This window comes from Pteronotus mesoamericanus, unplaced genomic scaffold (genome assembly GCF_021234165.1).
Source record: "Pteronotus mesoamericanus isolate MK-2021 breed Mesoamerican mustached bat unplaced genomic scaffold, CSHL_Meso_final scaffold_54, whole genome shotgun sequence".
Taxonomy (NCBI): domain Eukaryota; kingdom Metazoa; phylum Chordata; class Mammalia; order Chiroptera; family Mormoopidae; genus Pteronotus; species Pteronotus mesoamericanus.
Genome location: NW_026555321.1, coordinates 24,945,409 through 24,970,105, shown reverse-complemented (window position 1 = coordinate 24,970,105; position 24,697 = coordinate 24,945,409). Strand labels below are relative to the sequence as shown.

At 45.5% G+C, this 24,697-nt stretch overlaps 1 protein-coding gene across 1 annotated transcript; it reads left to right on the top strand.

The window, feature by feature from the left end:
* The first annotated feature begins 11,192 nt into the window (after positions 1–11,192).
* Positions 11,193–16,891, top strand: A4GNT (alpha-1,4-N-acetylglucosaminyltransferase). Its single transcript, XM_054595170.1, has 2 exons — positions 11,193–11,603; positions 16,277–16,891. The coding sequence occupies exons 1-2, from the start codon at positions 11,193–11,195 to the stop codon at positions 16,889–16,891; spliced, it is 1,026 nt and encodes a 341-aa protein (XP_054451145.1).
* Positions 16,892–24,697: the final 7,806 nt, after the last annotated feature.

Below are 24,697 nucleotides of genomic sequence, written 5' to 3'. Positions count from 1 at the left end.
ATGTGGATTTGTTTTTTGCTGCCAGGAATAATTACTACTGTGAATATTTTGGTTAACAAAATATGGCATATTTCTATTATGTTTTACAAAGTTAAGTCATTATTGTATATATAATTATGTATGGTTTCTTTTCATTTATTATAAATATTTTCCCTGGTTGGCTCTTAATGTCTGTCAAATATAATTGAAATTGAAGAAGGGAAATAAGATTCCAGGAAATGAATTACTTTAAATACTAAACATTGATAAACATAAAATTTCATACCGAATTGCTGCGATTAATAGAACTCTCTTGACTTCTGCATATGACATTTCAGCCTTAGCCTTAGTTTTAATGTGACTATTGTAACTGTATACATCACAGTGTGTAAGTTGTTTTTGGCATAGTTCAGCTTCATGTTAATTATGAGCAGGGATTGAGTTGCACAGATACCGCCCTTCATGCTGCACAATGGTTGCTAGTATTAAAGTATTTTTAAAGAGCCATGTGGAAAAAGTCCACCTCTGTCCTGTCTCTGGTTAAACTGCCCAAGTGGCCCTGCACTTTGGGTCAGGAGTCATGGAATCCAAAGACTGTTCCAGGGTCTTGTGATCCCACAGCAGTGCAAGTCCAGGAGCCAATCTAGAACGACGGGACAGATGGCTGCCATCCGAGTCAGCTTTTGACTCGGAAAAGGTGTAGGACTTTGGGATTTTTATCTTTATTGCCTTCTATTTTTTTGTTTACTTTCTTATTTGAGTTGAGTACTTAAGTTGCCTACTTTAACTCTATTTACATAAAATATTTAAAAGCTATGGATTTCTCCATCACTGATTTAATTGAGTCCCATAAAGTTTGACATTTAGTGTTTTTTTCCCCCAGAAACTCTTAATACAGGTAGAAGAAGAAAGTGCATAATTAGATATAAAAATAAGTGATAGCTAACAGGTGATTCTCAAAAGAAATGAACAATTTCTGTAGCTTATGCATTAAAATGAAAACACAAATACTAAACAATAAATAAATGAGAGAAATAGCCACTGAAACAGGATATTTACATAAACATAAGATTGCATAACTTGGTGCAATATATATATATATGTAAATTTGATAAATGAATGATTAATTTCCTATGAAAATAGAATTTTCAGAAATTTATCCTATTAGAAATAGAAAGTAAAAAAATTTTCATAGAAGGAATAGAGAAAGTTATCAAAAGATTACTCCTACAGCCCTGGCTGGTGTGGCTCAGTGGATTGAGCACTGGCCTGCAAACTGAAAGGTCTTTTGATTCCCAGTCAGAGCACATGCTTGGGTTGCAGGCCAGGTCCCCAGTAAGGGGTGTGCGAGAGGCAACCATGTATCTCTCACACATTGATGTTTCTCTCCCTCCCTTCCTCTCTCTCTCTAAAAAAATAAGTATATAAAATCTTACAAAAAAAAAAAAAGATTACCTCTACAGGTACTTAGCCCAGGTGGTTTCAGGAGGAAACTACCAAACTTTTTAAAGGCCAGATAATTCCTAATGTTATGTAAACTACAAACTACATTTGTTATGTATCCAAAATACAGAAAAAATTAAGGAAAGTTTTGTTTTTTATGAAGCAAGTACTGTATAACTTTGAGACCTAAATCTGATAAAGATGGCATGCAAAGCAAGCCAATTTCACATACCAGTATTAATGCAAAAGTCTTAAATAAAATATAAATAAAATATAAAAATAAAAAATTAGTGAACAATCTATATCACATTTCCAGGTGATATATCAGGACTGATACTTGAACAAAATTCAAGGGCCAATTCCGGTTTTTTTTTTTTTTGAATAGTAAAATCTAGTATCCTATTTAACAGAGATATATCATCAAAGTCAAGGAACAAGACAATGATACCTGCTACCTACATTAGATTTAACATTGTATTGGTGGAAAGTGAATCAGACAAAAGAAAGGAGGGGGGTCAGAATTGCAAAGGGGACATATCCATATATTAAAATATTTTAACTTCCATGGCTGAAAGTCTTTCTAAAAGAAAGGGTGTATGAAGCTATTGCCAGCAAAAACGACCAGTCTTGGGGAGTGGAATGGTGAGGAGTAACAAAAATAATACTTTGCCTCTCCTTTTCTAAGTTCTAGTGGGGCTAATTTTCAAGTTAACAGATTAAGAGGAGAAGATCAAATTTTAATACATGTGCATGGGAAAGTCACATAAGCATGAATATTCCAAAGCTGGGCAAAATTGGGCATTTACGTCGTTTTGGACAAAGGAGAAAGGGAGTGGCGCAGTGTTGGGGTTTCCAAAAGAGTTGGCAATTTGCAGGTGGTTGAGGAGGAGCAGAACACGCATGGCAGGTAACTTTTGCTAGGCAATCCAGGAAAGAACGAGACGTGGGGAGAAGGGTGGTCAACAGGCTCCAGCTTGGAGTCTTCCTGTCTAATGCTAAGGTGATAATACTAAGATTCTCTATAATCTCTTAGGCAGGAAAGGGGGTGCTGGTCAAAGGTTCGTTCTTTTTGTTTCTTAAAAACCAGCTTGAAGTCAAGATCCCAAAAGGCAAAATTCTTGGTCCCCTTCAGACTCTAAACCACCAGTGTCATGACTACGTAGGAAAGATGTGTCCATTGTCTTGGAGTTTTGCAAGCAATTTTATACATCAGGGAGTGGGCAGGAAGATGTTAGTCTTTCTGAAAGGACTGACATTAGCCGTAGACGAAGGACTGGGAGAAGGTGACGCAGGGCTAGTTCTGGGATAGGTGCATCAGGGCCCTCACAGAGGTGTCCGCTCCTGTGGATTAGCCCTGGGCAGCGCATTGGAAAGTTCATGTGTAAATAAGCGGAGGCTCCTGGAGTTACAGGAATTGTCAGAGCTGGTATTACTAAGAGGCTAACTTCTCTTTCTTTGTCTCATTCTCAGGCAGCTGGTTTTTTGTTTGTGGTGTTTTGTTTTTTAATTTAGAACATCTCAATCTTTTTTTCTTATATATACAGATGACTGGGTAGTTTAGGTAGAAAACACAAGGACATCAAAACTGAAACTAATACATTAAAATAAGTGCATAAAGTAAGGTAGTTATTAAGATGTAAAATTAACATAACACATACACAATTACTAGTTAGTGACATTACATAAACAACAAAACACTTAACATGAAATGTGCAAAACTTGCAAAATACAAAAAGAGACTTGAACGAATGCAAACAGACCTATTATTCTTGGATAGATAGACTGAACATTTTAAAGATACCAATTCTTCCCAAGTTAGTATATAACTTTAAAATGATTCCCGATCAAAATATCAATGCATATTTTTTTAAGTTTGCTTTTGTTTTGCTTGTTTTCTGGAGCTAGAAGAGTTGATTTTAAAGTTCATGTGGAGAAATAAGTTGGAAGAGGAAAACAGACAGCTAACGTGAGGAGATGCTCAAATTCTTAGTTATCAGAGAAGTGCAATTAAAGCAGCCTGAGGACCTCACAGGGACGTTGGTATACTGCTGACAAGCCAATTAGTCACCAGCCCAGAACTGGGTGATGGGCACATGAATGCAACGCCTGTGGTGGCCAGAGAGAGGCCACACACTGGTCCAACAGCATAGATTCCCCTTTTCCAAGACAGATTTAGCTGTCCTGCCTCTGAATGTCCAACTTGTCAACAACACTGCGTCCTTCAAATGGTGCTAGTCCCTGAGGACACTGGCTGGCCGCTTGGGGCCCAGGTGGTTGACTCCCTTGGGCCTCTTCCAGTGGTTCATCTCCACAGGAATGAATATTCCAGGTATGAATTTGCCTTTCCTACCTGCAAAGCCTCAGCCACCACACTACCTGGGGTTATGGGATGCTTGACCCACTGACATGGAATTTTATATAGCACAGCATTTGACTTTAGGTGGGACTCACTTTACAGTGAGGGTATAGGAGTGGGCTTATGGCCATGGGATCTACCGGCTGTTTCACGTATCCCACCATCCAGAGGCAGCTTTCTGGGATGGCTTTTCTGGAATGATGAAGTGGTAGCTTGGAGAAAACACTCTGAAAAATGTGGTGCCATCCTTCAAAATAGGTATTTATAACAATGCAGAGAACTGTATATGGTGCTCTCTTCCCAATAGGAACAGTACACAGATCCAAGAATCAAGGGGTATAAATAGGAGTGGTCCCACTGATCCCCACTCCTAATGACCTATTGGAGGATTTTATACTTCTGTCCCTGCAAATCTGGGCTCTGCAGGATTGGAACTTCAATCCCAAATAGAGTAGTTGTTTGCCAGTAATACTGCAAGGGCCTCACTGAATTTCGAACCACTGAAGGGCATGTTGGACTTCTTGTGTCCTGGGATCCCCAAAGAGTTGATCCTTTTATGTCACAGCAGCCAGGAGGAGTATAGCAGAGCCACCTTGGGGTCTCCTGGTGCTCCTTTTCTCCCTTATAACTATGAACAGACCTGTGCAGCAACCCTGAACTGAGAGAGGGTATGACTATCAAGGGCTCATGTACCTCAGAGAGGTGAGCTGTACAGACAACCAGCTAAGCTACCCACACCTGCTGAGGTGCCTTCTGAGGGTGAAGAGAATTCAGAATGGATATTGGAGCAGGGAGAGGGCTGAGTTTGCAGTCCTGAGATCAGCTACAGTGACAAGGGCTGTAGGTCATCCTTCTAACCTCCTTTATTAGCTTCCGCATCAGGAAGAAGGGCCTGTGGGAACCAGGAAACACTGATCCTGAGAACTGTGGAAAAGGAGACTTGTGTAGCCCAAGGGGTGCACTGTGGCAGCCGTGAGCACGTGCTTCCCGGATCTGCGACTGGAGGGAGCATCCCTGCCCAAGGGCCCCAGGTGCTGCGTTGTGAAATGTACCACTGAGTGGTGCCCAGGCCACCGCCCCCCCCCCCCCCCCCCACAGGCTTCTCCCAGCCACGACTGTGCAGCACGAATACCGAGGTAGACCCACTCCTGGAAGACACAGGACTCTGCTAGTGGCTGACTTTGGTTTGAGGACTCCCTAATGGCTTTGCTGACCCTGAGACAAGGACAGCCTTGGGCAAGGCAGCCTAGGACACTTCCTCTCCAGCTTCTCTCAGACTCGCCCTGTGATTTGACAGCTGCCCCAGCCTCACACAGCTCCCTCGCTGTTTTCTTGCACACAGGCATTTCCCCTAATAAAATTCTTGCACAGTTCATCTCTTCTTGGGGTCTGCTTCCTGCAGGATTTGAACTAGCATAGCTTGTATCTGAAGGAGAGAGAAGTCAAGCACGATTCCCTGATTTCTGATGTGGGAACAGGGTGTGTGTGATTGTCAGGCATGAGATGAGAGAGACCAGACTCCTCTGTCTGAAGAGAAAAGGCATAACAAGAGGACAGATTGAGGGGTGTGTGGAAGGACAAAAGGAAGGGAAGACAGAGGTCTCGGCGGAGAGAACAGTTCTGCCCGTTACAGGTTTCTGTTACAGATGACATTTTCTTTTCCTCACTGGAGGCCTGGTCTCAATTCTCCAAACCTTAAGAGCAGCTCTGGTCTCCTCCATGGCTCAAAAACAGATTCTCATGAAAAAATTTAGGAGATTAAAGAGAAGAAGCTGAGAGTGGGGCGGTTGTCTTAGCCAGAGCTGCTCTAACAAGATACCGCAGACCGATGGCTTAACCAACACACTTATTGCCCGCTTTTCGGGAGCTGGGAAGTCCAAGATCAAGGTGAAGATCAGCTTCCTGGAGAGCACCCTCTTCTGGGCTTGTAGACAGCTGCCTTTCTACTGTGTCCTCATGTGGCCTTGGTGGATGCTCCTGGGGAGAGAAAGAGAGAGAGCTCTCTCTGTCTTCCCCTCCTTGTAAGAATCCCACCTTCATGGCCTCATCTAAACCTAATGACCTCTGAAAAGCCACGCCTTCAAGTACCATTGTCACAGGTGGGCACAGATAACCAGGTTCTTGGTGATTGCAGGACAATAATTGGACTGAACACAGAGTTTATAGCAGAACGTGAGAGAAAGCAGATTTATTAAGCTGCACAGAACATGGGAGCAGACCAACTCTGAGCAGAGCAGAGCAGAGCAGAGCTGAGCAGAGCCTAACAGCCCTGACCTCAGGGACCAGAGGGCTTTTATTCTTTTAGGGTGGGTCTCTCCTGGCTAGTTTTGGTGGGCTTTTATTGCACATGTACAAGTAGTTATATTATTTTAAAGTTACTGCGCATATGGTCTCCCATGATTTCCTTGAATGGATACTGGCAACGGGGTCCCACAATGCTAATTTATTATAATGCTATTATAATAAAGCAGGGGTCAGGTAGCATCTTCTGCAGAGCTGCATTCCTGATTCACTAGGATTCAGTGCTTTTCCAGAAAGCAGGAACTACCAGTCTTAGAACAGGGTCTCCGTTCTTTATCCATGTTCTTTATCTTAGCCCTGGGGCACCTCTGGAGTTTCCCCCTTCCTGACTATCTCCTGCCTCACCATTACCCTGGGGGTTAGGGTTTTACCTTATGAATTTTGGTGGTGGTGGCAGTGGGGGGCACAAACATTCAGTTTGTAACAGTTTCTTTCAGCCACATCGGGGAGTGCTCATTCTGACAGCCACTCAGTCTTTATAAAGTTCCATGTGGACAATTGGCACAGGTGGCTCTGAGATGCTTCCAATTCCTTATAGAAAAAAGAAACTGGACACTGACTCACAGAGCCTGAACGCAGAGCTCATCCGCATGGCCCCCACCCTCGGACTGGAGCCGCTGTGCCCTGCAGGCTTCTGGCCGACCCTGCCCTTCAGCCTGAAGGTGGTGCCTGGCGCACAGCGGCTTTGCTGTGGACAACGGTTTTTCCTTATCTCCCTGTCCTTGTCCCCCATCCCTTCTTTTATCTACAAGTAAATTTTAAAAGGGGGGGGGGGTTGAAGAAATGACGTGTAAGCAGAGTAATTTCCAGAACGAACCCAGCAATACAATCTTCATAGCTGAGCATGGTTTTGTAAACAGGAGCAGGTTGGACTGGTAAGGCTGAGTGGAAAACAAAAAGCATTATTGCCAGAAATGCAAGGCTAGAACCATTTTCCTAGACATGTGGAATGGTTTAAAATAGTGTCACGGGACCCAGGGGTTTTGTGCTGGCACGAATTCACTGATTTTCAGTAAAATTCTCTTTCCAGGATTTTATGTGGACGCTGTCACTCATCAATGTCCTTCAGTCACTCTCACCTGGGTTCCCAAGTGTTAGGCTGTGGATTCTAACTCTGCACGAGCTGCCTTTGTTCATTCACATAAACCCAGGTCTCCAGCCTTTGTTCCAGCTCCAGAGCAGTGTGACGGGTTGGCGATGCCGATAACATATCACTCTGGGTGTTGGTTTTGCGCTGTTAATAGCTGAGTGCTTTAACACGTTTATCAGTCCCACTTGCTTAACAAATATGTTAAAAACCGGAACTGTGGTTCCAAGGGCTCCAAAGTAAATAGGACAAGTATTGTTGGCTTGAATATTTCCTTCTTGCAATAAACTGGAGTTCAAAGAAACTAAGAAATAAGAGGTGCACTTTTCATGTGTAATTCAGTTTAACAAATATTTTATTGTTAAAAATTCCTTTAACTTTTCCTTCTCGATACAGTGAGTCCTTTATAGCGGAGGGAGTGTAGGCCCGAACATTGAAGTTGAGATTATCAGGGGTTATCTGCAGGGCTGGAGAGTTGCGGAAACCTCTGCTCTGGTTCCGTGGTTGTCCTCCTTACACTGCCTTTTCTTTAGACAAGCCCCAAACATCCAAAGAACAGTATCGTAAAATAAAAAGAATACGGGAATAATATTGAATGTTAAAAAACCCCACTGATTCACAGGATTTTCTCCGCAATCCTGTCCACTTATCTGAGGCTACACTGATCCACATTTCCTACGGTCTCATCAGTCAGCAACAATCACCCAGGCTCCGGAGTCCGCTGCGCTGACCAAGCCTGGCTTACATGATAATGGAGGGAGCAGGAACTCTCGCACAGGAGGGAAAACCTGACAGGAAAGTAGGCAATACCGGGACACACAGGTGGCTTTCACCAGTGCATTCAGACCCACCACTGCTCCAACATAAATAACTCTGCATGTCTCTACTCAGATATCTGTTCCTAACGGTTGCTTGGCTGGTTGGAGGAAGGCTGCCACTGTGTGGTGAAGACACTTGGAGAAATTTTTAACAGAGTTAATGTCATGGAGGGTCAAAGAGCAGGGACCTCCCTTCGGGCAGGTAGTACGTAGGAGCTGTGCATCAATGGCACCCAGGGTACGGGGACTAATGCAAGCTACAGCCCCAGGTTCTCCTAAGCCCATCCTGGGAGCCGCTAGGCTTCTGTGGCATCCAGGTTAGGAGCCGCTGCTGTGGCACCTGCCCACACAGACAGAAAGTTAGTGGGGTGCAGGCCAGGTAAGGCAGAAAAGGGGGCAGGAGGGAAAGGCAGTTCCATTCACACCGGAGGGGAGGCTGAAGGGATGGAGCTGGGGTTCCTGGGAACTTCCTGGCAGAGTGGCTCAGGTGGCAGGAGGCTGCTTAAGAAAGACTCCGGAAGGGCATGAGGCTGTGATCCTAAAAAGGCCCCAGGTGGCAGCCGGCTTCTGTGCACATCTCATCAACTCTCACACAGGGCTGAGGATTTTCTTCATAAATATTCCAAGGGAAATAGATTTCACTCATCTAAAAACAACAATAACTTTATGTTTGCCCACAGAAAGTCCAAATACCGTCTACAGTAACAGTGTGCTATTTTTCTCTTCTTGTCCTTGGTGGAAAGTGAGAGTTGCTTCTCTGGTTTAGAGGGTCCTTCCACCCTCCTGGGGAGCCAGGGCTCAGCCCTTCCCCACCCTGCGCAGAGGAGCTGAGGCTCTGGGCGGCTCTGGGACAGGCCCTGGAGCCCTCAGCCTGTGGTGCGCTGGGGAAGGACTACGAGCTCAGGGCCCTTCCCATCCTGCCCTCTACTTGGTTCTCGGTCAGGCAAGTCCTACTTTTTGTGTTTGGGCCGTCACTGCATCACTAATGCCCACTTTCACCCGTGTGACAAAGACCACCATCTACTTCTCTGACCTCTGCCTCGACCGCTTGTTCAATGGTTTGGGCCGTTGTGCAGACAGTTGGGAGGCACTGGATGCGTGGCCCGCCTGAAACGCAGGCTCTAGGGATGCATCACTGCACTCATGGAGCCCTCTGGTTATCCCAGAGCGAGGAGCCAGAGCTCTGTTCTGCCCCGGTCCTGGAAGGAAAAACAGCCCATCCATCCAACGCCAGGGAACTGTGGAAAGATGCCAAGGTGCCCGGAGCCTAGAAGTGATGAGACCCAGAGAAGAAATTCAGCTCCAAAAGGAAAAGGAGTGTGTGTAAACCAAAAGAGCTGTTCCTGGAAAGCCTCAGGGGCATAGAAAACAAGAAGCCATCAATGAGTGGGCAGATTTACCTCCCTTGACGTAGGACCTGCTAGGTCAGGATCCAAAGTCTGCTTAGGACGGGACCTTCTTGTTCACACCAGAGCATCCAGGGGGAAGTGTGGATACCTGTTCACGCCTGAGAGAAGGCACTGAGCTGAAGATAGGCGACTCCCTGAGGGAGGGTGGCTTCAAAGAGGATCCCTGTGCCTTTGTGTCAGGAGCACTGGGGAGCAGACCACAGGGGAACGTCACTGTCTTTGGACATGTGGGGACTGCCACATAAGCGGAGGGCGATGAACTTCACTGACCTTGTGTGACCTCTAAAAGGGGACCTCCGGGCAAAGGGACCCTTGTTGAAGCCACTGCAACTGAAATTGGAGAATGTATTCTTGTTCCAAATCACCAGGACATTGGACTACTGGGGTTGTCCATTGCTTATTTGTGGCAATGGATTTTCTTTTCTTCTTTTCTTTTACTCAGACCTTGTGTTTGCACAGTTTGGACCAAATTACCAGATTGTCTGGTGAGGAAATTTTCCCAAGTCTCTGTCCATGATTTTGATTGAAACAGAATTTTTCAGTGTTGTTCAGAACTGTGCACTATCTTTTAGTTCCAGGGTTATATACAGTTTTCTCCAGGTGAAGTCATCACCCTATAACCCTCCTGACAGATGCACAAATAGGCAGAATTTAGCGTGTGGGTCACCTGAAAAGTTTTGTGAACCCCCTATTGTTTTTAAGTCTCTGTATTTGGGGGAATTTACTAAAGGGAGGAGCTTCCTGAGAACTTCTTGTGTTTAGTGTTAATCTTCTGCCAATGATTTACTTTTACCAGTTGTTGAATTGGAAGATTAGGTGGTGATTTACCAAAAGGACAGCAGGAAAAACTTGTCATTGCTAGGACCTCAGATATTGGCAGCTGCAGTTTTCAGGCTAAAAGGTAAGATATGATTCTTCGGTTTTGTATTTTCTAAAAGAGCCATATGCAATGCTAAAATAGACCACTGAAAAAGTGAGATCTCTGTTCTCCTAAAGTTAGTCAGAGTGAGAGCTAATGCTTACGGGGAGTGGGATACACAGGGGACATAGGGACCCAAGTTAGAGGCAGGGCTCTGCTAACCGTGTGGTCTTGGCAAGTTATTTAACTCTAGCCTTCAATTTGCTCCCTTGGTTAATTTTCTCCTTAGTTCTATTAGTTTCTTAGTAAATTATCTTGGATTTTTTTAGGTGGGCAATCATATTTTCTACAACTAGTGATATTTTTGCCTTTTCCTTTTTAGTGTTCATAATAGACATTTTTCTTTGGTTTCATTGTCTTGGTGAGACTTAGCAGGAGTATGCTGAATGGAAACAGTGATAATAGACAGATCCATGTCATATTCCTGGTCTTCATGGGGATGTTTTAAATGCTTCATATTAAGTATGATGATTGCTGTATGTTCTAGTAGACATTGTCAGCTTAAGAAAGTTTCCTTGTGCTTTTTAAAAATTATGTGTGGATGTCAAATCTTATCCTGTTGTTGGCATCTGTTCCCCAAAATGATCATATGCCTTTTCTTCTTTAAGCTATAAGATAATGCATGTGATCAATAGTTTTCCTATTAATGAATTAATTATTTTCCTGTTTTGAATCATCTTTAAATTATCCAGTGAAACTCTGGTTAATGCATTTTTCTTTTTAATATTGTGGGACTTGATTTGATTATATTTTATTTGGGATTAAGTACAAGTCATACTCTTGTATTGCTTCCTTGTGTGCTATCTTTATCTGGTTTTGTGAATGCAATTTTTAATTAATCGCGCTGATTTAAGGAGCAGGCCAAGAGGGAGAAATGGACATGCTGAAGGAGCTCCAGATCTTCCTGTTGGCCATTCTGCTGCTTTCCTGTGGCTTCCTCTACCAGCTCACCCTGAAGTCCAGCTGCCTCTTCTCCTGCCTGCCCACCAACAAGTCCCAGCAGGGGCTGGGATCCCTCCTGGGCAAGGGACGCAGCATTGTGTTCCTAGAGACCTCTGAGCGAATGGAGCCTCCCCCGCTGGTCTCCTGTGCTGTGGAGTCCGCTGCCAAGGTTTACCCTGAGCAGCCGGTGGTGTTCTTAATGAAGGGTCTCAGAAATTCCATGCCGTTGCCTCCAAACTCCACGTACCCAGCCTTTTCCCTCCTCTCAGCAATAGACAATGTTTTCCTCTTCCCTTTGGATATGAAAAGACTGTTTGAAGACACACCATTGTTTTCATGGTACACTCAAGTAAGTGTTCAGAGAATCTTAGAGTGCCCATGTTAGGAGGAACCACAGAAAATGAGTCCAATCTATTCATTTGATAGGTGGGTAAACTGAGGGTAAGCACTCAGTGTCAGAGATGGGACTGGAACCCAGATCCTTTAACTCTTGCCTGGCCTTCTTTCCATGATGTTGAGCCCTGATTCAAGTAACTGGGAGAGATGTAAGTTAGATCTACTTTTAGCCTGCTGTCTTTTGCTTCCAGCTTCCAATATTAATATCTGGGTTACTTTTGAGACTATTCTTAACTGAATGAGTTTTTTTAGGTGTGTATACTCCTTATTTTTCACTGATAGTTTTAAATTTATCCACGTTAAACTTTTTTGTACCTGAAGGGGAAACTAGGCAATATTTCACTTGAAAATTATGTAAATAGAAAACTCATAAAGGATCAGGTGGAGTGCTGTTATATGAATTGGGTGTATTAAGATATAATCAAGAAACTGCTGGAACTCTCAGGAATTTTGTATTCTTCATCTTAGTAACATAGCATAATAAGAAAATAATATTTCAATTAAATATTTCTCTCATGAGGACACACAATGAGGTAATTTTTAAGGAAATTATAGGATAACCATTCAATGATTCCATTATGCAGATTTTAACTGTGCCAGCTTCTGAAGACTGTAATATGGGATTAAATACTCTTACATGATAGTGTAACCATAATTATTTTAGTTATACAATGCCCTTTCCCCAATCTATTTGAAAGAAAAAGACCTGAAGAACACACAGTGATAGTAGGTGTTTTAGTATGAACTGGGAGTGAGTTCAGTGATGAGAATATGTTAATTTTATAAATAGTTTTTATAAAATAACTAAAAATTAACATCACAATAACATTTGCTTGCCATATAAAATCTTAAATTCTAATCATAGGCTGGATGAAATATCAAAAAGCCTTTTCTCTGTAAAGATCCAGAAAGTCAGTGCTTTAGGTTTTGCAGGCCAGGAGGCACAATTGAGGCCATTTGTGAAGGTACTTGTATTAGCTTCTTCTGGCTGTGTGACAAAATACCACAGACTTGGTGACTTAAGAAAACAAAAATGTATTTCCTCACAGTCACCGAGACCAGAAATCCCAAATCAGTTTCACGGAGTGGATAGCAAGGGGCTGGCAGGGTCCACTCCCCGCGGGATAATTTCCTTCTCGTGGGGCCCGTCACTGCTGTCTCTGCCTGCATCTCCACGCCCCCTTGTCCCACGCGTGTGTGAGCTCTCCCTCTATCTCACAATGTAAAGACATTTGTGATTGCATTTAGGACCCAGCAGGATAATCTCCTCATTCCAACAGCCTCAGTTTATCACATCTGCGAAGACCCTTTTGCCAGAGGAAACAGTTATAGGTTCCAGGACTCAAACCCTGATATCTTTGCATGGCCGTTGTTCAACCCACTACAGTATTCATTTATCAAAAAGCAAGACTCCTCTCCACCCTGCCTCATTCGCCTGGGGCTGTCCTGGGTGGAGGGCGCACCTCCACCCAGGTGCTGTAGCTGGAGACATTTTCTAGGCCAAGCGACAGGACTGCGTGTACGGCTGTCTGTGTGTCGGGGGCAGGAAAAGGAACTGGCCAGTTTCACCCCCGCCCCCTGTGACTGTAGATCCCACCCTGCCCATCTCTTCCTGGAGTCCGGAAGCTTCAAAGAGGGACCCGTTAGGAGGAGGTAGAGCGATTCACCAGACTGAGATTTCACCTGCAGTCTCCAGCACCGAGTTCCTAACAAATCAGTGGCGACTAGTGTGGCCCTGGGCAGCGGCAGGACCCGCCACAGTCAGGCGCTGGTAGTGGAAAAGGACTCGGTGCAAGGCACCTGCCTACCGGGTCCCTGCGGTGTCAGTGCTCTCCCGCCAGAGGGCGCTCCAGCAATGAACAAGACCAGGCATCGTGCTGGCTCAGGATCCCGCTTTCCCAAACCTGGGCTCAACTAACATGACCTTAACTGTGTTTGCTCCCTGGGAAAAGAAACCTCTACTCAAGTTGTTTTGGGAGATGCTACACACTATGGTCATTTCTCACAAACTAATCGTCCACATGAGGCGACTAAAGGCTCTGTAGTTCTGAACTAAAGAGACTTTGATTCATGCCAGCATTTACCAAAGTTATTTGAGCATAGAACCCACTTTCAGGATGACCTAAATGTTTTCTTGGAGTTAACGTTTCATGGAACACAGCTTGGGTTTCTCTAAGCTGCACCTCAACTTTGCTATGCTGGGCATTAGGGACAAGGAGGGTCTTGGCACACAGCTCTTAAGTGTCTGCCCCATCTAACCTGCTGGGCACTACACCAGGGTGAGTGTCCCTACCCTTGGGTGGGGCTGGGTGGGGCATGTGCTGGCCCGGTGAGGCCACCTCGGGATAGCTGAGGGCCCGCTGTTAGGGATGCCCCACGTGTCATCAGCTGCTGGTGACTGCCGGGTTTGCTGCAGTGATTGGGCAGCTGTAGCCCTTGAGGTGCCCAGGGTTGAGTACAGTGGGGGAGGGAGGGGGTGAGTAGTCAGAACCCTCATCCCCTTTCTGTGCTCACTCTTGGGGGAGCTCTTGGGTGTTAGGCTGATATCAGTCCAATGCCCACCTTCAGGCGGCTTCCTCCTCCTCGGGTTCTGGGAGGCTTTTGATGTCTTATGTCTGTGGGTCAGTTCACTAACAATCACCAACTTACCAACTAATCAACACATTCTCTACCCAAACCATTTTGTTTAAATAAGTAGATATCTGGGGCCAGATTGCCTGGGTTCCAATTCAACTTCTGCCTCTCTGACTTTGGACAAATTATTGAACTTCTTGATCCTTCTAGTTTTTCACTTGAAAAATGGGAATAATCATAATACTAATCTTTGATAATTTGTGTAGATTATAAAAAAACTTAGGACAGTTTTTGGTAAATTTTAGCTGTTATTATTTATGAGGTTTTCAGCAATTGTATGTCATATGATGACGTGAAGGACTCTTGTGAAGATTTCTGCAAAGTCTTAATTAACCTGTTTCAGTTGGCTTTTTAAAAAATTAAATGTATTGGGGTGATACTGGTTAAGAGGTTTTAAGTGTGCATTTCCATGGTACTAGGTCTGTATGTTGCACAGTGCCCACCACCCAACGTCAAATAATCTTTCATCACCGTATATTAGCACCCGCTCCACGCCTCTCCCCCTTCCCTTGGGCAAACTCCACATTGCTTGTCAGAGCCAAGAGTTGCTGTTTAATGTTTTAATCAACATATTTCAATTTAGAAAAATCTATTTTGTTTTTCTGCATTCAGAGTTTTAGCATTCATTTGGGAACACTGCCAATTACTATGAATTATTTTTATTACTTTAAAAAGTATTTTTGTGTTGCTCACCTTGTAGCATTTGCAGTTTTCCACCCCTTTCCGCTCCATGTCCAATCCATCGAAATCTGACGGCTTGCTCTTTACCACGTGTGCAGGATCTGACCACTTTTCTCACCTCTTCTATTATCATCCTCCTTCACCATCACCTCCTGGCTGCGTTATTTCAACAGCCCCCTAACTTGCCTCTTTGCTTCTGCCTTTGCCACCTCCCAACACCCCCCCCCCCAACACCTGTTTTCCACAGAGCAGCCAGTGGGATGTTTTGAAGACTAATTCAGATCATATTCTTCCTTTCTTCCAAATCTCCCAAATAAGTCCAGCTTTTACCCAGCTCACATAACCTGCCCTTCTTCTCTACCTCCCGCCTCTCTGGTCATATCTCCTACCCCTCTTCCCTCACTACTCCACTTTGGCCACAGTGCCATCCTCCCATTCCTGCCTCAGGGCCCTTGCACTAGCTGTTCCCTCTACCTAGAACCTTCTCAGAGAGAAATCGGCATAGTTCACCTACCCACTTCCTTCCAGATTCTGCTGGAACCCAAGATACCATTGTGCTCCACGCTGCCCCCTTCATAGTTCTCTTACCCAGCTTTTTTTCCTTCATAGTCCTTATGAATACCCAACATATTATATGTTTCTTTATTGTCTGTCTTCTCCCAGTAGAGACTTTTGTCTTTGTTCATCGGCATGTCTTTAGCAGCTGTCACAGAGCTTTGGCACATAGTAAGCAGGTCCTTGTTAAATATAAAAGGAATTAATCAGTGAATGAATGTCTACATGCATGCATGCATGCATTTTAAGGCACGTTTGCCAATTTTTCAAATAGCATACATGTTGATTTTTTAAAATAGTTTTCTGCTTTTTCTTTTCCTTTGTCAGTTTTTAGCATTTTTAGGACTTTAAAATTGTCTTCCTCCATGTTTTCATATTTGTAGACCCTGTACAACCCACTGAAATTGACTCAGTTCACTGTGCCATCCCTCCTGGGTTTCTACTTTACCTTTCCACTGCTTTAGTTTTATAAAAAAAAAATTTCATGAAATCTTTAAAAGCCACTAAAGTCTTCCTATGGATACTGGTTACTGTCAACTGTTTACTTCAAGGCAACTTTTTGGGGTGGAGGAAAATTTTGGTAAATTCTCAAAATTGGGCTTTTGGCAAATAGAGTTTGGGGAAGCTGGTTTGCTGGCCCCTCCCCAGCTCCCGGGCCTGGCCTCCTCCTGTGACCTACCCCGCTCCTGCCCCCATACCCCCTCCCCTGAGCCTCCTTCCCCACTGCTGGGGGCTGATGCACACCTGCTCCTGCAGATCAACTCCAGTGCTGAGAGGAACTGGCTCCACGTCAGCTCAGATGCGTCCCGCCTGGCCATCATCTGGAAGTACGGCGGCATCTACATGGACACCGATGTCATCTCCATCAGGCCCGTCCCCGAGGAGAACTTTTTGGCAGCACAAGCTTCTCAGTACTCGAGTAACGGCGTGTTTGGATTCCTCCCCCGCCACACCTTCCTGTGGGAGTGCATGGAGAACTTTGTTGAACACTACAATTCACACCTTTGGGGCAACCAGGGACCCGATTTGATGACGAGGATGTTGAGGCTGTGGTGCAAACTTGAAGACTTCCAGGAGGTGAGCGACCTCAAGTGTTCGAACTTGTCCTTTCTACACCCCCAAAGATTTTACCCCATCTCCTATCCAGAGTGGAGGCGCTACTATGAAGTCTGGGACACAGACCCGAGCTTCAATGACTCCTACGCCCTGCATCTGTGGAGCCACATGAACCAGGAAGGGAGGGGTGTGGTTAGAGGCAGCAACACGCTGGTGGAGAATCTCTACCGCAAGCACTGTCCTAGGACCTACCGGGTCCTGGTTCAAGGCCCAGAAGGGTTGGTGACTGGGGAGTTGGGCCCAGGGGACAAATAGAGCCAATGCTGGTTCGTTGCTGCTACATCATGAAACTAAGCACTGCCCGGAGAGCCACGCTCTCCCTTGATCGCCACTTTCCCCAGGGGTGGGGGGCTCACCCACATGTCAGTTACGATTAGCTTCCTCTGCCTGAAGCAGAGAAGTCCCAAAGACCTTTCGCCTGATTCTGTGTCAGGGACTGACTCTGGTGCCACCAAATCTTGTGTGTGCTGTGGCAGAGGTGGCGCTGCAGAAGGTGACAGCTTCCCAGGATGAAGTGTTCTAGTACTCTGTCAACTCCTGGTCTCCGGGGTGCCTGGAACAGAGCCTGGCACACAGCAGCGCTCCAGGACTCGGGCTGAGTGCACGGCAGGCCTGCGTCGGCTGAGGCCGCGGTCTTTTGCTCTTGGCCTCACCGACGAGGAGAACTGGGGTGCATATCAGGTCCACTTTCTCACAACAGCCCTGCAAGAGGGCGCTGCATTTACACCTGGGGAAGTCGAGGCCGGTGGAAATGGCAAACACAAACAGGCAGCCTCACAGCTACCTTCTGCTCACTTCAGGGGTACGCTGGGAAGAGAGCTGCGAAGCAAACGCTCCCACAGGCTCCACGCTGGGCAGCACTTGGAGGACACTCCCTGAGCCAGACCCGGGCTGAGCCTGGAGATGCTGTAGCTAAGCTGGTTTTCAGAATGACCCTGCTCAGTAGAGTTTATTTTCCCCACTTTACAGAGAAGTGACACTCCCAGGGCTGCACAGCGTGAGAGAAAAGCACGCCCTGACCGGAGGGGAGGAGGCGCGAGGCGCCCGTCAGAGCAGGTGCTCACAGGCCGTCCTGCTGCTCCTGGTCCCTGCCCCAAACACCTAAAAAAATTATTTTTAAAAAGTTGGGATAAAATATATACGTACCATAACGCTTGCCATTTTAACTGTTTTAAAGTGTGTGATTCAGTGGCATTAAGTACGTTCACATCGTTGTGCAACCAACACCACTCTCCACTTGCAGAAGTTTTCCATCGTCCCAGAATGAAGTCTGTGCCCATGAAACACTAACCCCCACTCCCTGCCCACCCCCCTCCCAGCCCTGGTAACCACTGTGTAGTTTCTGGAATATCTCTACAAATTTGACTCTTTTAGGTATGATGTGTAAGTGAAATCATGTTATATTTGTCCTTTTGTGCCTGGCTTATTTCACTTGGCATATTTTCAAGGCTCATGTAACACGTGTCAGAATTCCATTCCTTTTTAAAGCTGAATAATATTCTTTTGTATGTGTGTATACACCACATTTTTTAATCCATATGTCGATGGACTCTTGGGTTGCTGTCACCTTTTGGCTATTGTGAATAATGCTGTTATAAACTTGTATGTGCAAATACTTGAGTTTCTGCTCTCAGTTCTTTGCGTATATGCCCAGAAATGGACCTGCCGGACCACATGGCAATTCTACGTTTAATTTTTTGAGTTATCGCTGTTCTCTTTCCCACAGCAGCTGCACAGTGTTTTCACTCCTACCAGCAATGCATGGGCTTCCAGTTTCTCCACATCCTTGCCAACATATGTTCCCACAGGATTTTGCTTGAGTTGCCCCAAGATACGGAGCTGGGCAGATTGAGGCTGGGGTGGGAGAAAGGCCTTGGAAAAAACTCCCAGAAACGTGAGTCTCAGTAAAGCCGGGGCTGGCGATGGGAAGGGGCCAGGGACTGACGTCAGGACAGACAGCTTCCTCGGTCCTCGGCTTCACAGCCAGATGCACAGGACAAACCGCAGGCTGGGGGCAAGGGGACAGGTGACATCTGACGAAACCTGGGACTCACCCGAAGGACTAGAGTGGGGCCAGATCAGAAACCAGGAAGGTCCCTTTAGTTTAGGGCTGGTGAGCTGGGCGGTCTGCCCTAGAAGCTGCAGGTGCCTCTGCTTTTTTGCGATTCACAGGGATCCTGGATTTTCTATGGGATTATACATGGTATTCACTCCCTTTACCCTCGGGTCAGATCTAAAAACAGCTCATCCCAGAAGAATGAGGGGAGTGGCTCCAATTCTCCTCCTAGCGTGCGGGGCGTCTGCCTGCGGAGCGGGATCCCTCGGAGACCCTAGGCCTCAGGCTACTCCTGCCGAGAGGTTCTCCTGTCTCTGTACCGTTGGCAGCATTGAGGTGGCCACGCGGTTCTGTTCCCGCCCTCGAGAGCACGCGGTCCCCAGTCTGGGGAAGCATCCCCAAGCCGAACAGCCTGTGTTACGGAAAGCCAGACTCAAGACACGATTCAGGGAACGGAGTAAGCCTTTATTCACACGCGCGTGCTCAGAGGAGGCAGTCTCCAAATTCTGAGCCCCGAATCGGGGTTAGATAGGGGTTTATAAGCCCTAGCATTCCGGGCCGGAAACGGATGGGCTTCCCAGGTGGGGGAAGGGATTAGCATTCAGGTGGGAGATTGATGAGATTGATGTGCTACCCAGGCAGGGGAAGGGATGTGAAAACGGGCTACAGGAACAGATAAGCAATGATTAACAGTTAACCTGGGAGGGGTCTCTGGCTAGGCTGCTCCTCCCAAGTCATCTTGCCCTTATTACCTGAGCAGCCTCGTGGATTCTGGCAACGGCCTGGGCGGTTGGAGGCTGCTGGGGGCTGTTGCGCTGCTGAGCGCGGTTGAGTGAGCCCACAGGGGGCCCAGGCTCAGCTGGGAGCCGGTTCGACGGGAGCGCTGCCCACTCTGGCTCCGGGGACACTTAGGTGAGCCGACCGCTTCGGAAAAGTGCCAGGAACTGGGCCCGGGGCGGCGCCCGTGCGGGGCGTCTGTGCGGTTCCAGCGAGGGGTGTGCCGGTGGCAGGCGCTGAACTTTAGCCGCTCCGGACGCCCCCGCGGCGGTACTAATTTATATTTAAAAATCAGCCAGAATTTCACTTAAAAATCAGCCGTTTGGTCAGTTTTCTAGAAATTGGTGGGCGGGTTTCAGAAGAACTACAAAGCCTCCAGAAATTGTTTCCCGTGGGATGGCTGCCTCCTGCAGTGAATGTGCGAAGCAAAGGCTCCCTCCCTTGGCTGTGGGTTGTCCCCGGTGGAAAAGTCTCTTGAACAAGGGAGTGAGTTTTGAAATGCTAACATAAATACCATTCTTTTGGGTCCCACTAATTCATGACAATGGGCTAAAATTGGGATGCGTCTCAGGGCCCCAATCGAGAAACGAGAGAGATGGTTAGCATGACTTCAGGTTTTCTAATGACAGTCATTTCTGCCCCTGTTCCTGTTCCCAGATGTGGGAGAAGCAGTCCGCTGCTAATTCCGTCTGGAGGAACTAGGTGTTCCATCCCTTCCCCCACAGGGAATGTGGTTTCCAGGAAACCGGAAACATTCTCATCTGACTTTGTCTTCTGGACTCAAACGGCGAAGTTGAGTCTGTGGAGATCCAGGGAGAATTTAAGGTCTCCAGCACTTACCGTGTTGTGATTCACTGTGAATTTTCAGTCCTTGCAGTCTGGTGGAGAAACCTCAGGTACTGTAATTTCTGTAATGAGAAATAATTTACATGTCATCACCAGCATCATTGGGAGGTAGTTTAGCATACTCCAAAAGCTTCAGAGTCAAACGGAACTTGATTTGAAGCTTGGCTTTATTACTTAGTAGCTGAGTGATTTAAGAAAGGTCCCTTAGCTTTTACATTTTTACATTTTTTAACATTTTTCGGTGGAGGGAAATCACAGCTACCTACAAGACTGTACAATGGCTAGGAATGGTATCTGTAAAGGATGGCACAGTGTCTGGCACATAGATATATAATAAATGATGGCTACTATCACCATTATAAGCCTCAAAATCCTACAGTTCTGTTCACCCTTTGATGTCAGAGCCTTAGGATTATTGCAGATTGGACTCTTGGGATTTCAGCGGAAGGCAAGAGTGATATGTTTGGGGCTTAGTAAAACCTCATGAACAGGGACCCCTAATTCAGAATCCTCGCTAACTGGGAGCGGAGTTGCCACCATCAGTTCTGGAGAGTGCGCTGAGAGTGTCAAAGTTGGGGATTTAGGACTGCGCAGGAGGCAAGTGACAACACTGTGGTCACCACATGTTGATAGTCAGTGTGGGCACTGGGGCTTCTCACTGGGGAGCCTGAGCCCACCCACAGGGGCTCCTGAGCTTTCATTAGTGGCCAGTAAGGTTGAGCTATGGGCACAGATGGTTAACAAATCAATCATTTTACTAAGTGTGACTAGCCTTTGGCACTGAGGAGCTCAAATTAAGGATTCCTAACTCCATTCTTGTTCTTCATCCTAATGCTTGCTGGTCCATAGCCTCACTTCTCCAAGACCCCAAGAAAACAGAACTTTTGAGGCAAATAGTCTAAGATTTTGATAATTTTGTTTTAGTTTAATAACAATCTGGGCTGCAGGTAATGTGCCAAGGGCTGGAATCCAACAGATGTGAATAAGCCAAGGTCTCAGCCCTTGTGGAGCTCTTGGCTGGAGGAGTCAGAGGTGGGGTTGGGGGAGAAATGAGACAGAAATGTCTTGTATGGCCCCTCGTGGTTCTTCCACAGCACTCTGCCCTGACAACACTCTACAGTAATTTCTGTGTATTTTTCCATCTTCCTGGAGAACAAACTCTGGAGCCATACACCATCGCTTACTAAGTGGTGTGATTGTGGGAAAGCCCCTTGCCTTCTTTGTCTATCTCTCAGTTTCTTTATCAGTGTACTGGGTTATTGTGAGAATTAAATGGGATAATACCTGTAAAGCTTTATATCTGTGTGTGGAGTACACAGTTCTAGAACTGCTCACTATTTCTATTAACAATGGGAGGGACTGTTGCCTAGGTCACCCTCAATCCTGAGTATAAATCATGGTATCTGGCCCTTTGTTGGGCCTCAGGAATCATTTGTGGATGGGATGGACGAATGAACCTTACACAGGTACCTAGGCACAGACCAGAATGTGATGCGGTGACCCAAGGAGTGCCTGCTTTGTGAGCTGGGAGCCCCGGGGAGGGCCAGGAAATTCTGACTGTGGGCCTGGGAGGGAGCCATGATGGCGATGCTGTATGAGCAAGGCCTCGAAGCATGCGTGCACTTTCAGCCGGAGCAGAAGGATTTGGCGGAGGGCCAGCTATACCAAGAGGCAGCGTGGCAGAGTGTCCAGGAGCTCAGATTCTGTCACCAGGCTGCTTGGGTTTGGATCCTGCCTTCTGCCCCTGGTGCAAGCTTCTTGCCTTCTGCGTGGCTTCGATAATAATAGCCCTCCTCGATGGATGTTTGGATGTTGTGAAATTACATTCTTTATAAAGCACTTAAAAACAGTACCCATAAATAAATAGCCCAGAGCAAAGAAAGTGTAGACAGCAACATGAAGCCCAGATGTGGAGAAAATGGCAGCAGGGTTCCAAGTGTGGCCAAGCGGACAGCGAAGTGTATGTATGTATATACATATATATATATACACTTATACTTGGCGTATTTCCTGAATTTTATGCTACCTTCCTGGGCCTGGTAGAACTTGGATTTGCAATTTCTGGTATAATTGGTATTGGGAAGTTTGTTCTAATGATCCCAAGAGATAGGTTGACCAGCAAGAAAGAGATTTGGGAGTGTCTGAGTACTTACAATAGGCCTATGGTAGCTGCAGCTGTGGGTAGGTGTAAGCTTATCCCCAGAGAGACAGTGCAGGGAGAGAAGGGTGTGGGTGAACAGCAGAATACATACGACAGGGACATTGGGACACTCAGCCTTAAAGGAAGGGGTGAAAGGGTAGTAACTGTTTAAGAAAGAGGCTGGAAGGCGCATTCTACATGGTGGGAGGAGAGCTGAGAGACTTGATGAGGAGGACTCTAGGCCTTATTATTAGAGAGAGAACTGTGAGCAAACATCTAAGGATAAAGCTTAAATAGTTGAACAGTGAGTTTTCAGGTGAGTTTCCCTGTCTGAAGGAGGACAGAAAGCAGGTGTCCTGTTTTTGTGGGCCACAGCATGAGCATGCCTGGTAACCTGCTGTTGCTCCAAGGCACAGTTTGTTGTGGCAGTTGTCTCTGAGGTTCTGGTGACATGTTGTTGCTTGGAACTGAACATGATATCATCTTGCCCATCTGCTGTTCTTGTTCTTGGTCTTTTTCTTTTTTTTTCTTTCCTTTTTTTCTTTTCTTACCTGTTCTTTTCTTTTTCTTCAGATAATATGACACATTAAGTAGAAATGTGCCAGTCTTCTCCTCATGGCCATGATAGAGGTGCTTGCGGCTAGAGTTTTGCTTTTTGAGTTTGCACTGGGGAAGAGTACCTGAGAGGGAAGCATGGGAGCCAAAATGGAAAAGATGGGTCAGTGGCATCCTGTGGGCAGTCTCTCAGACCAGAATTGGCCCAAGAAGGCGCACTATAAATGCAGGGGGAGGGAGTGAATGAATGAATGAGTTTGAGGTGTAAGGAGTGTTGATGTGATCAAAGCAAATGTTTCGAACTAATGGTTTCAAGAATCATGTTGGGTGTTTCAAAGTTCACAAGCTTTGGAGGCAGATGCACCTCCAACTTTTCTTCAGTTGTGGCCTTGCTACCTGAGGCAAACCACTTAACCTCTCCAGAAATCAATTCCTTTGTTTGTAAAATGGGAATAACAATAGCTGTTTGTAGGTTTGTCTTTAGAGCTGGTGTCTGGCACGGAGGCTCCCTGCACTGCAGCTCGTATCAGTGCTGAGTGCATTCCCTTTGCTTGTCCCCGGTTCCCACAGCACCCTGGCGGTTGGTAGGGCAGGGCTATACCCCCCTTTCCCAAATGGAGACAGAGGCTTAGGGAGGTCATGACCTTTCCTGGAGACCCTTCTCCTCTTTGCAGTCACCAGTACTATTTCATCAAGGCCTTTCTCCTTCCTGATGTCAGTGACCTTTCTCTTCTCTTTCTATTGCACTTAAAAAGTCTGAATCGGATGATCTAGAAAGAACTTAAGTACAATCATATGTACTTCTTCTTGCCCCAGATTCTAAGTTCCTCAAGGGCAGAAATTATATTTTTTTCCTTAAAAATTATGAGAGTAATAGATAATGATGCATAGAACTTTAAATAGTATGGAGGGGTAGAAAGTGAAAAATAAGGTCCCCTAACTTCCATTCTCATGCCCAGAGGTAATGATTTGTCTGTTTTTTATAGAAATGGTCTAGGCTTATGAAAGAATATAAATCATAAATTCATATATTTATATTTTAATTATATATGAATGGCAAATATGAAATATATATATTGTCATTGGTCTGTGTAAGGCCTATCTATCTATGTATCTGTTTATCTATTTGCCCATGTCCTATTTATGGACCGTCCATCTATTAATTTATTTGTCCTCATTTCACATTTCCATTTACCTCTTCCCACATAGGCAGCCATTCTGTTGTGTTATCTATATCTATTCAAATATGTCCCTGTATATTCATATATATATGTGAGATATACATATCTCTTATTTTTGTAAGTCATTAAATATAATTATATTAATATATCATTTAAACAGAAACCAAAGTGTATGTATGCATATCTACATATATATGCACACACATATATGTACACACATATATACATACTCCCGTTATTCCCTATCAGTTCATGTAAAGCTGCCTTATTCTCATCAAGAGATGCATAGTATTTCATTGTATAGAGATACCATTTGTGTCCTCTATTGTACTTTGTGCTTTGCTTTCTTGTACTTTTTCTTATACTTTGCTATTACAAACACACCACAATGACAACTTTCGCACAAGCACCTTTACACACTTGTATGAGTTTGTCCGTAGAAAAATGGAGTCGAAATTCCTATTGCTCTTGCCAAATTACTTTTCAAAGAGAGAGAACAATTTTTA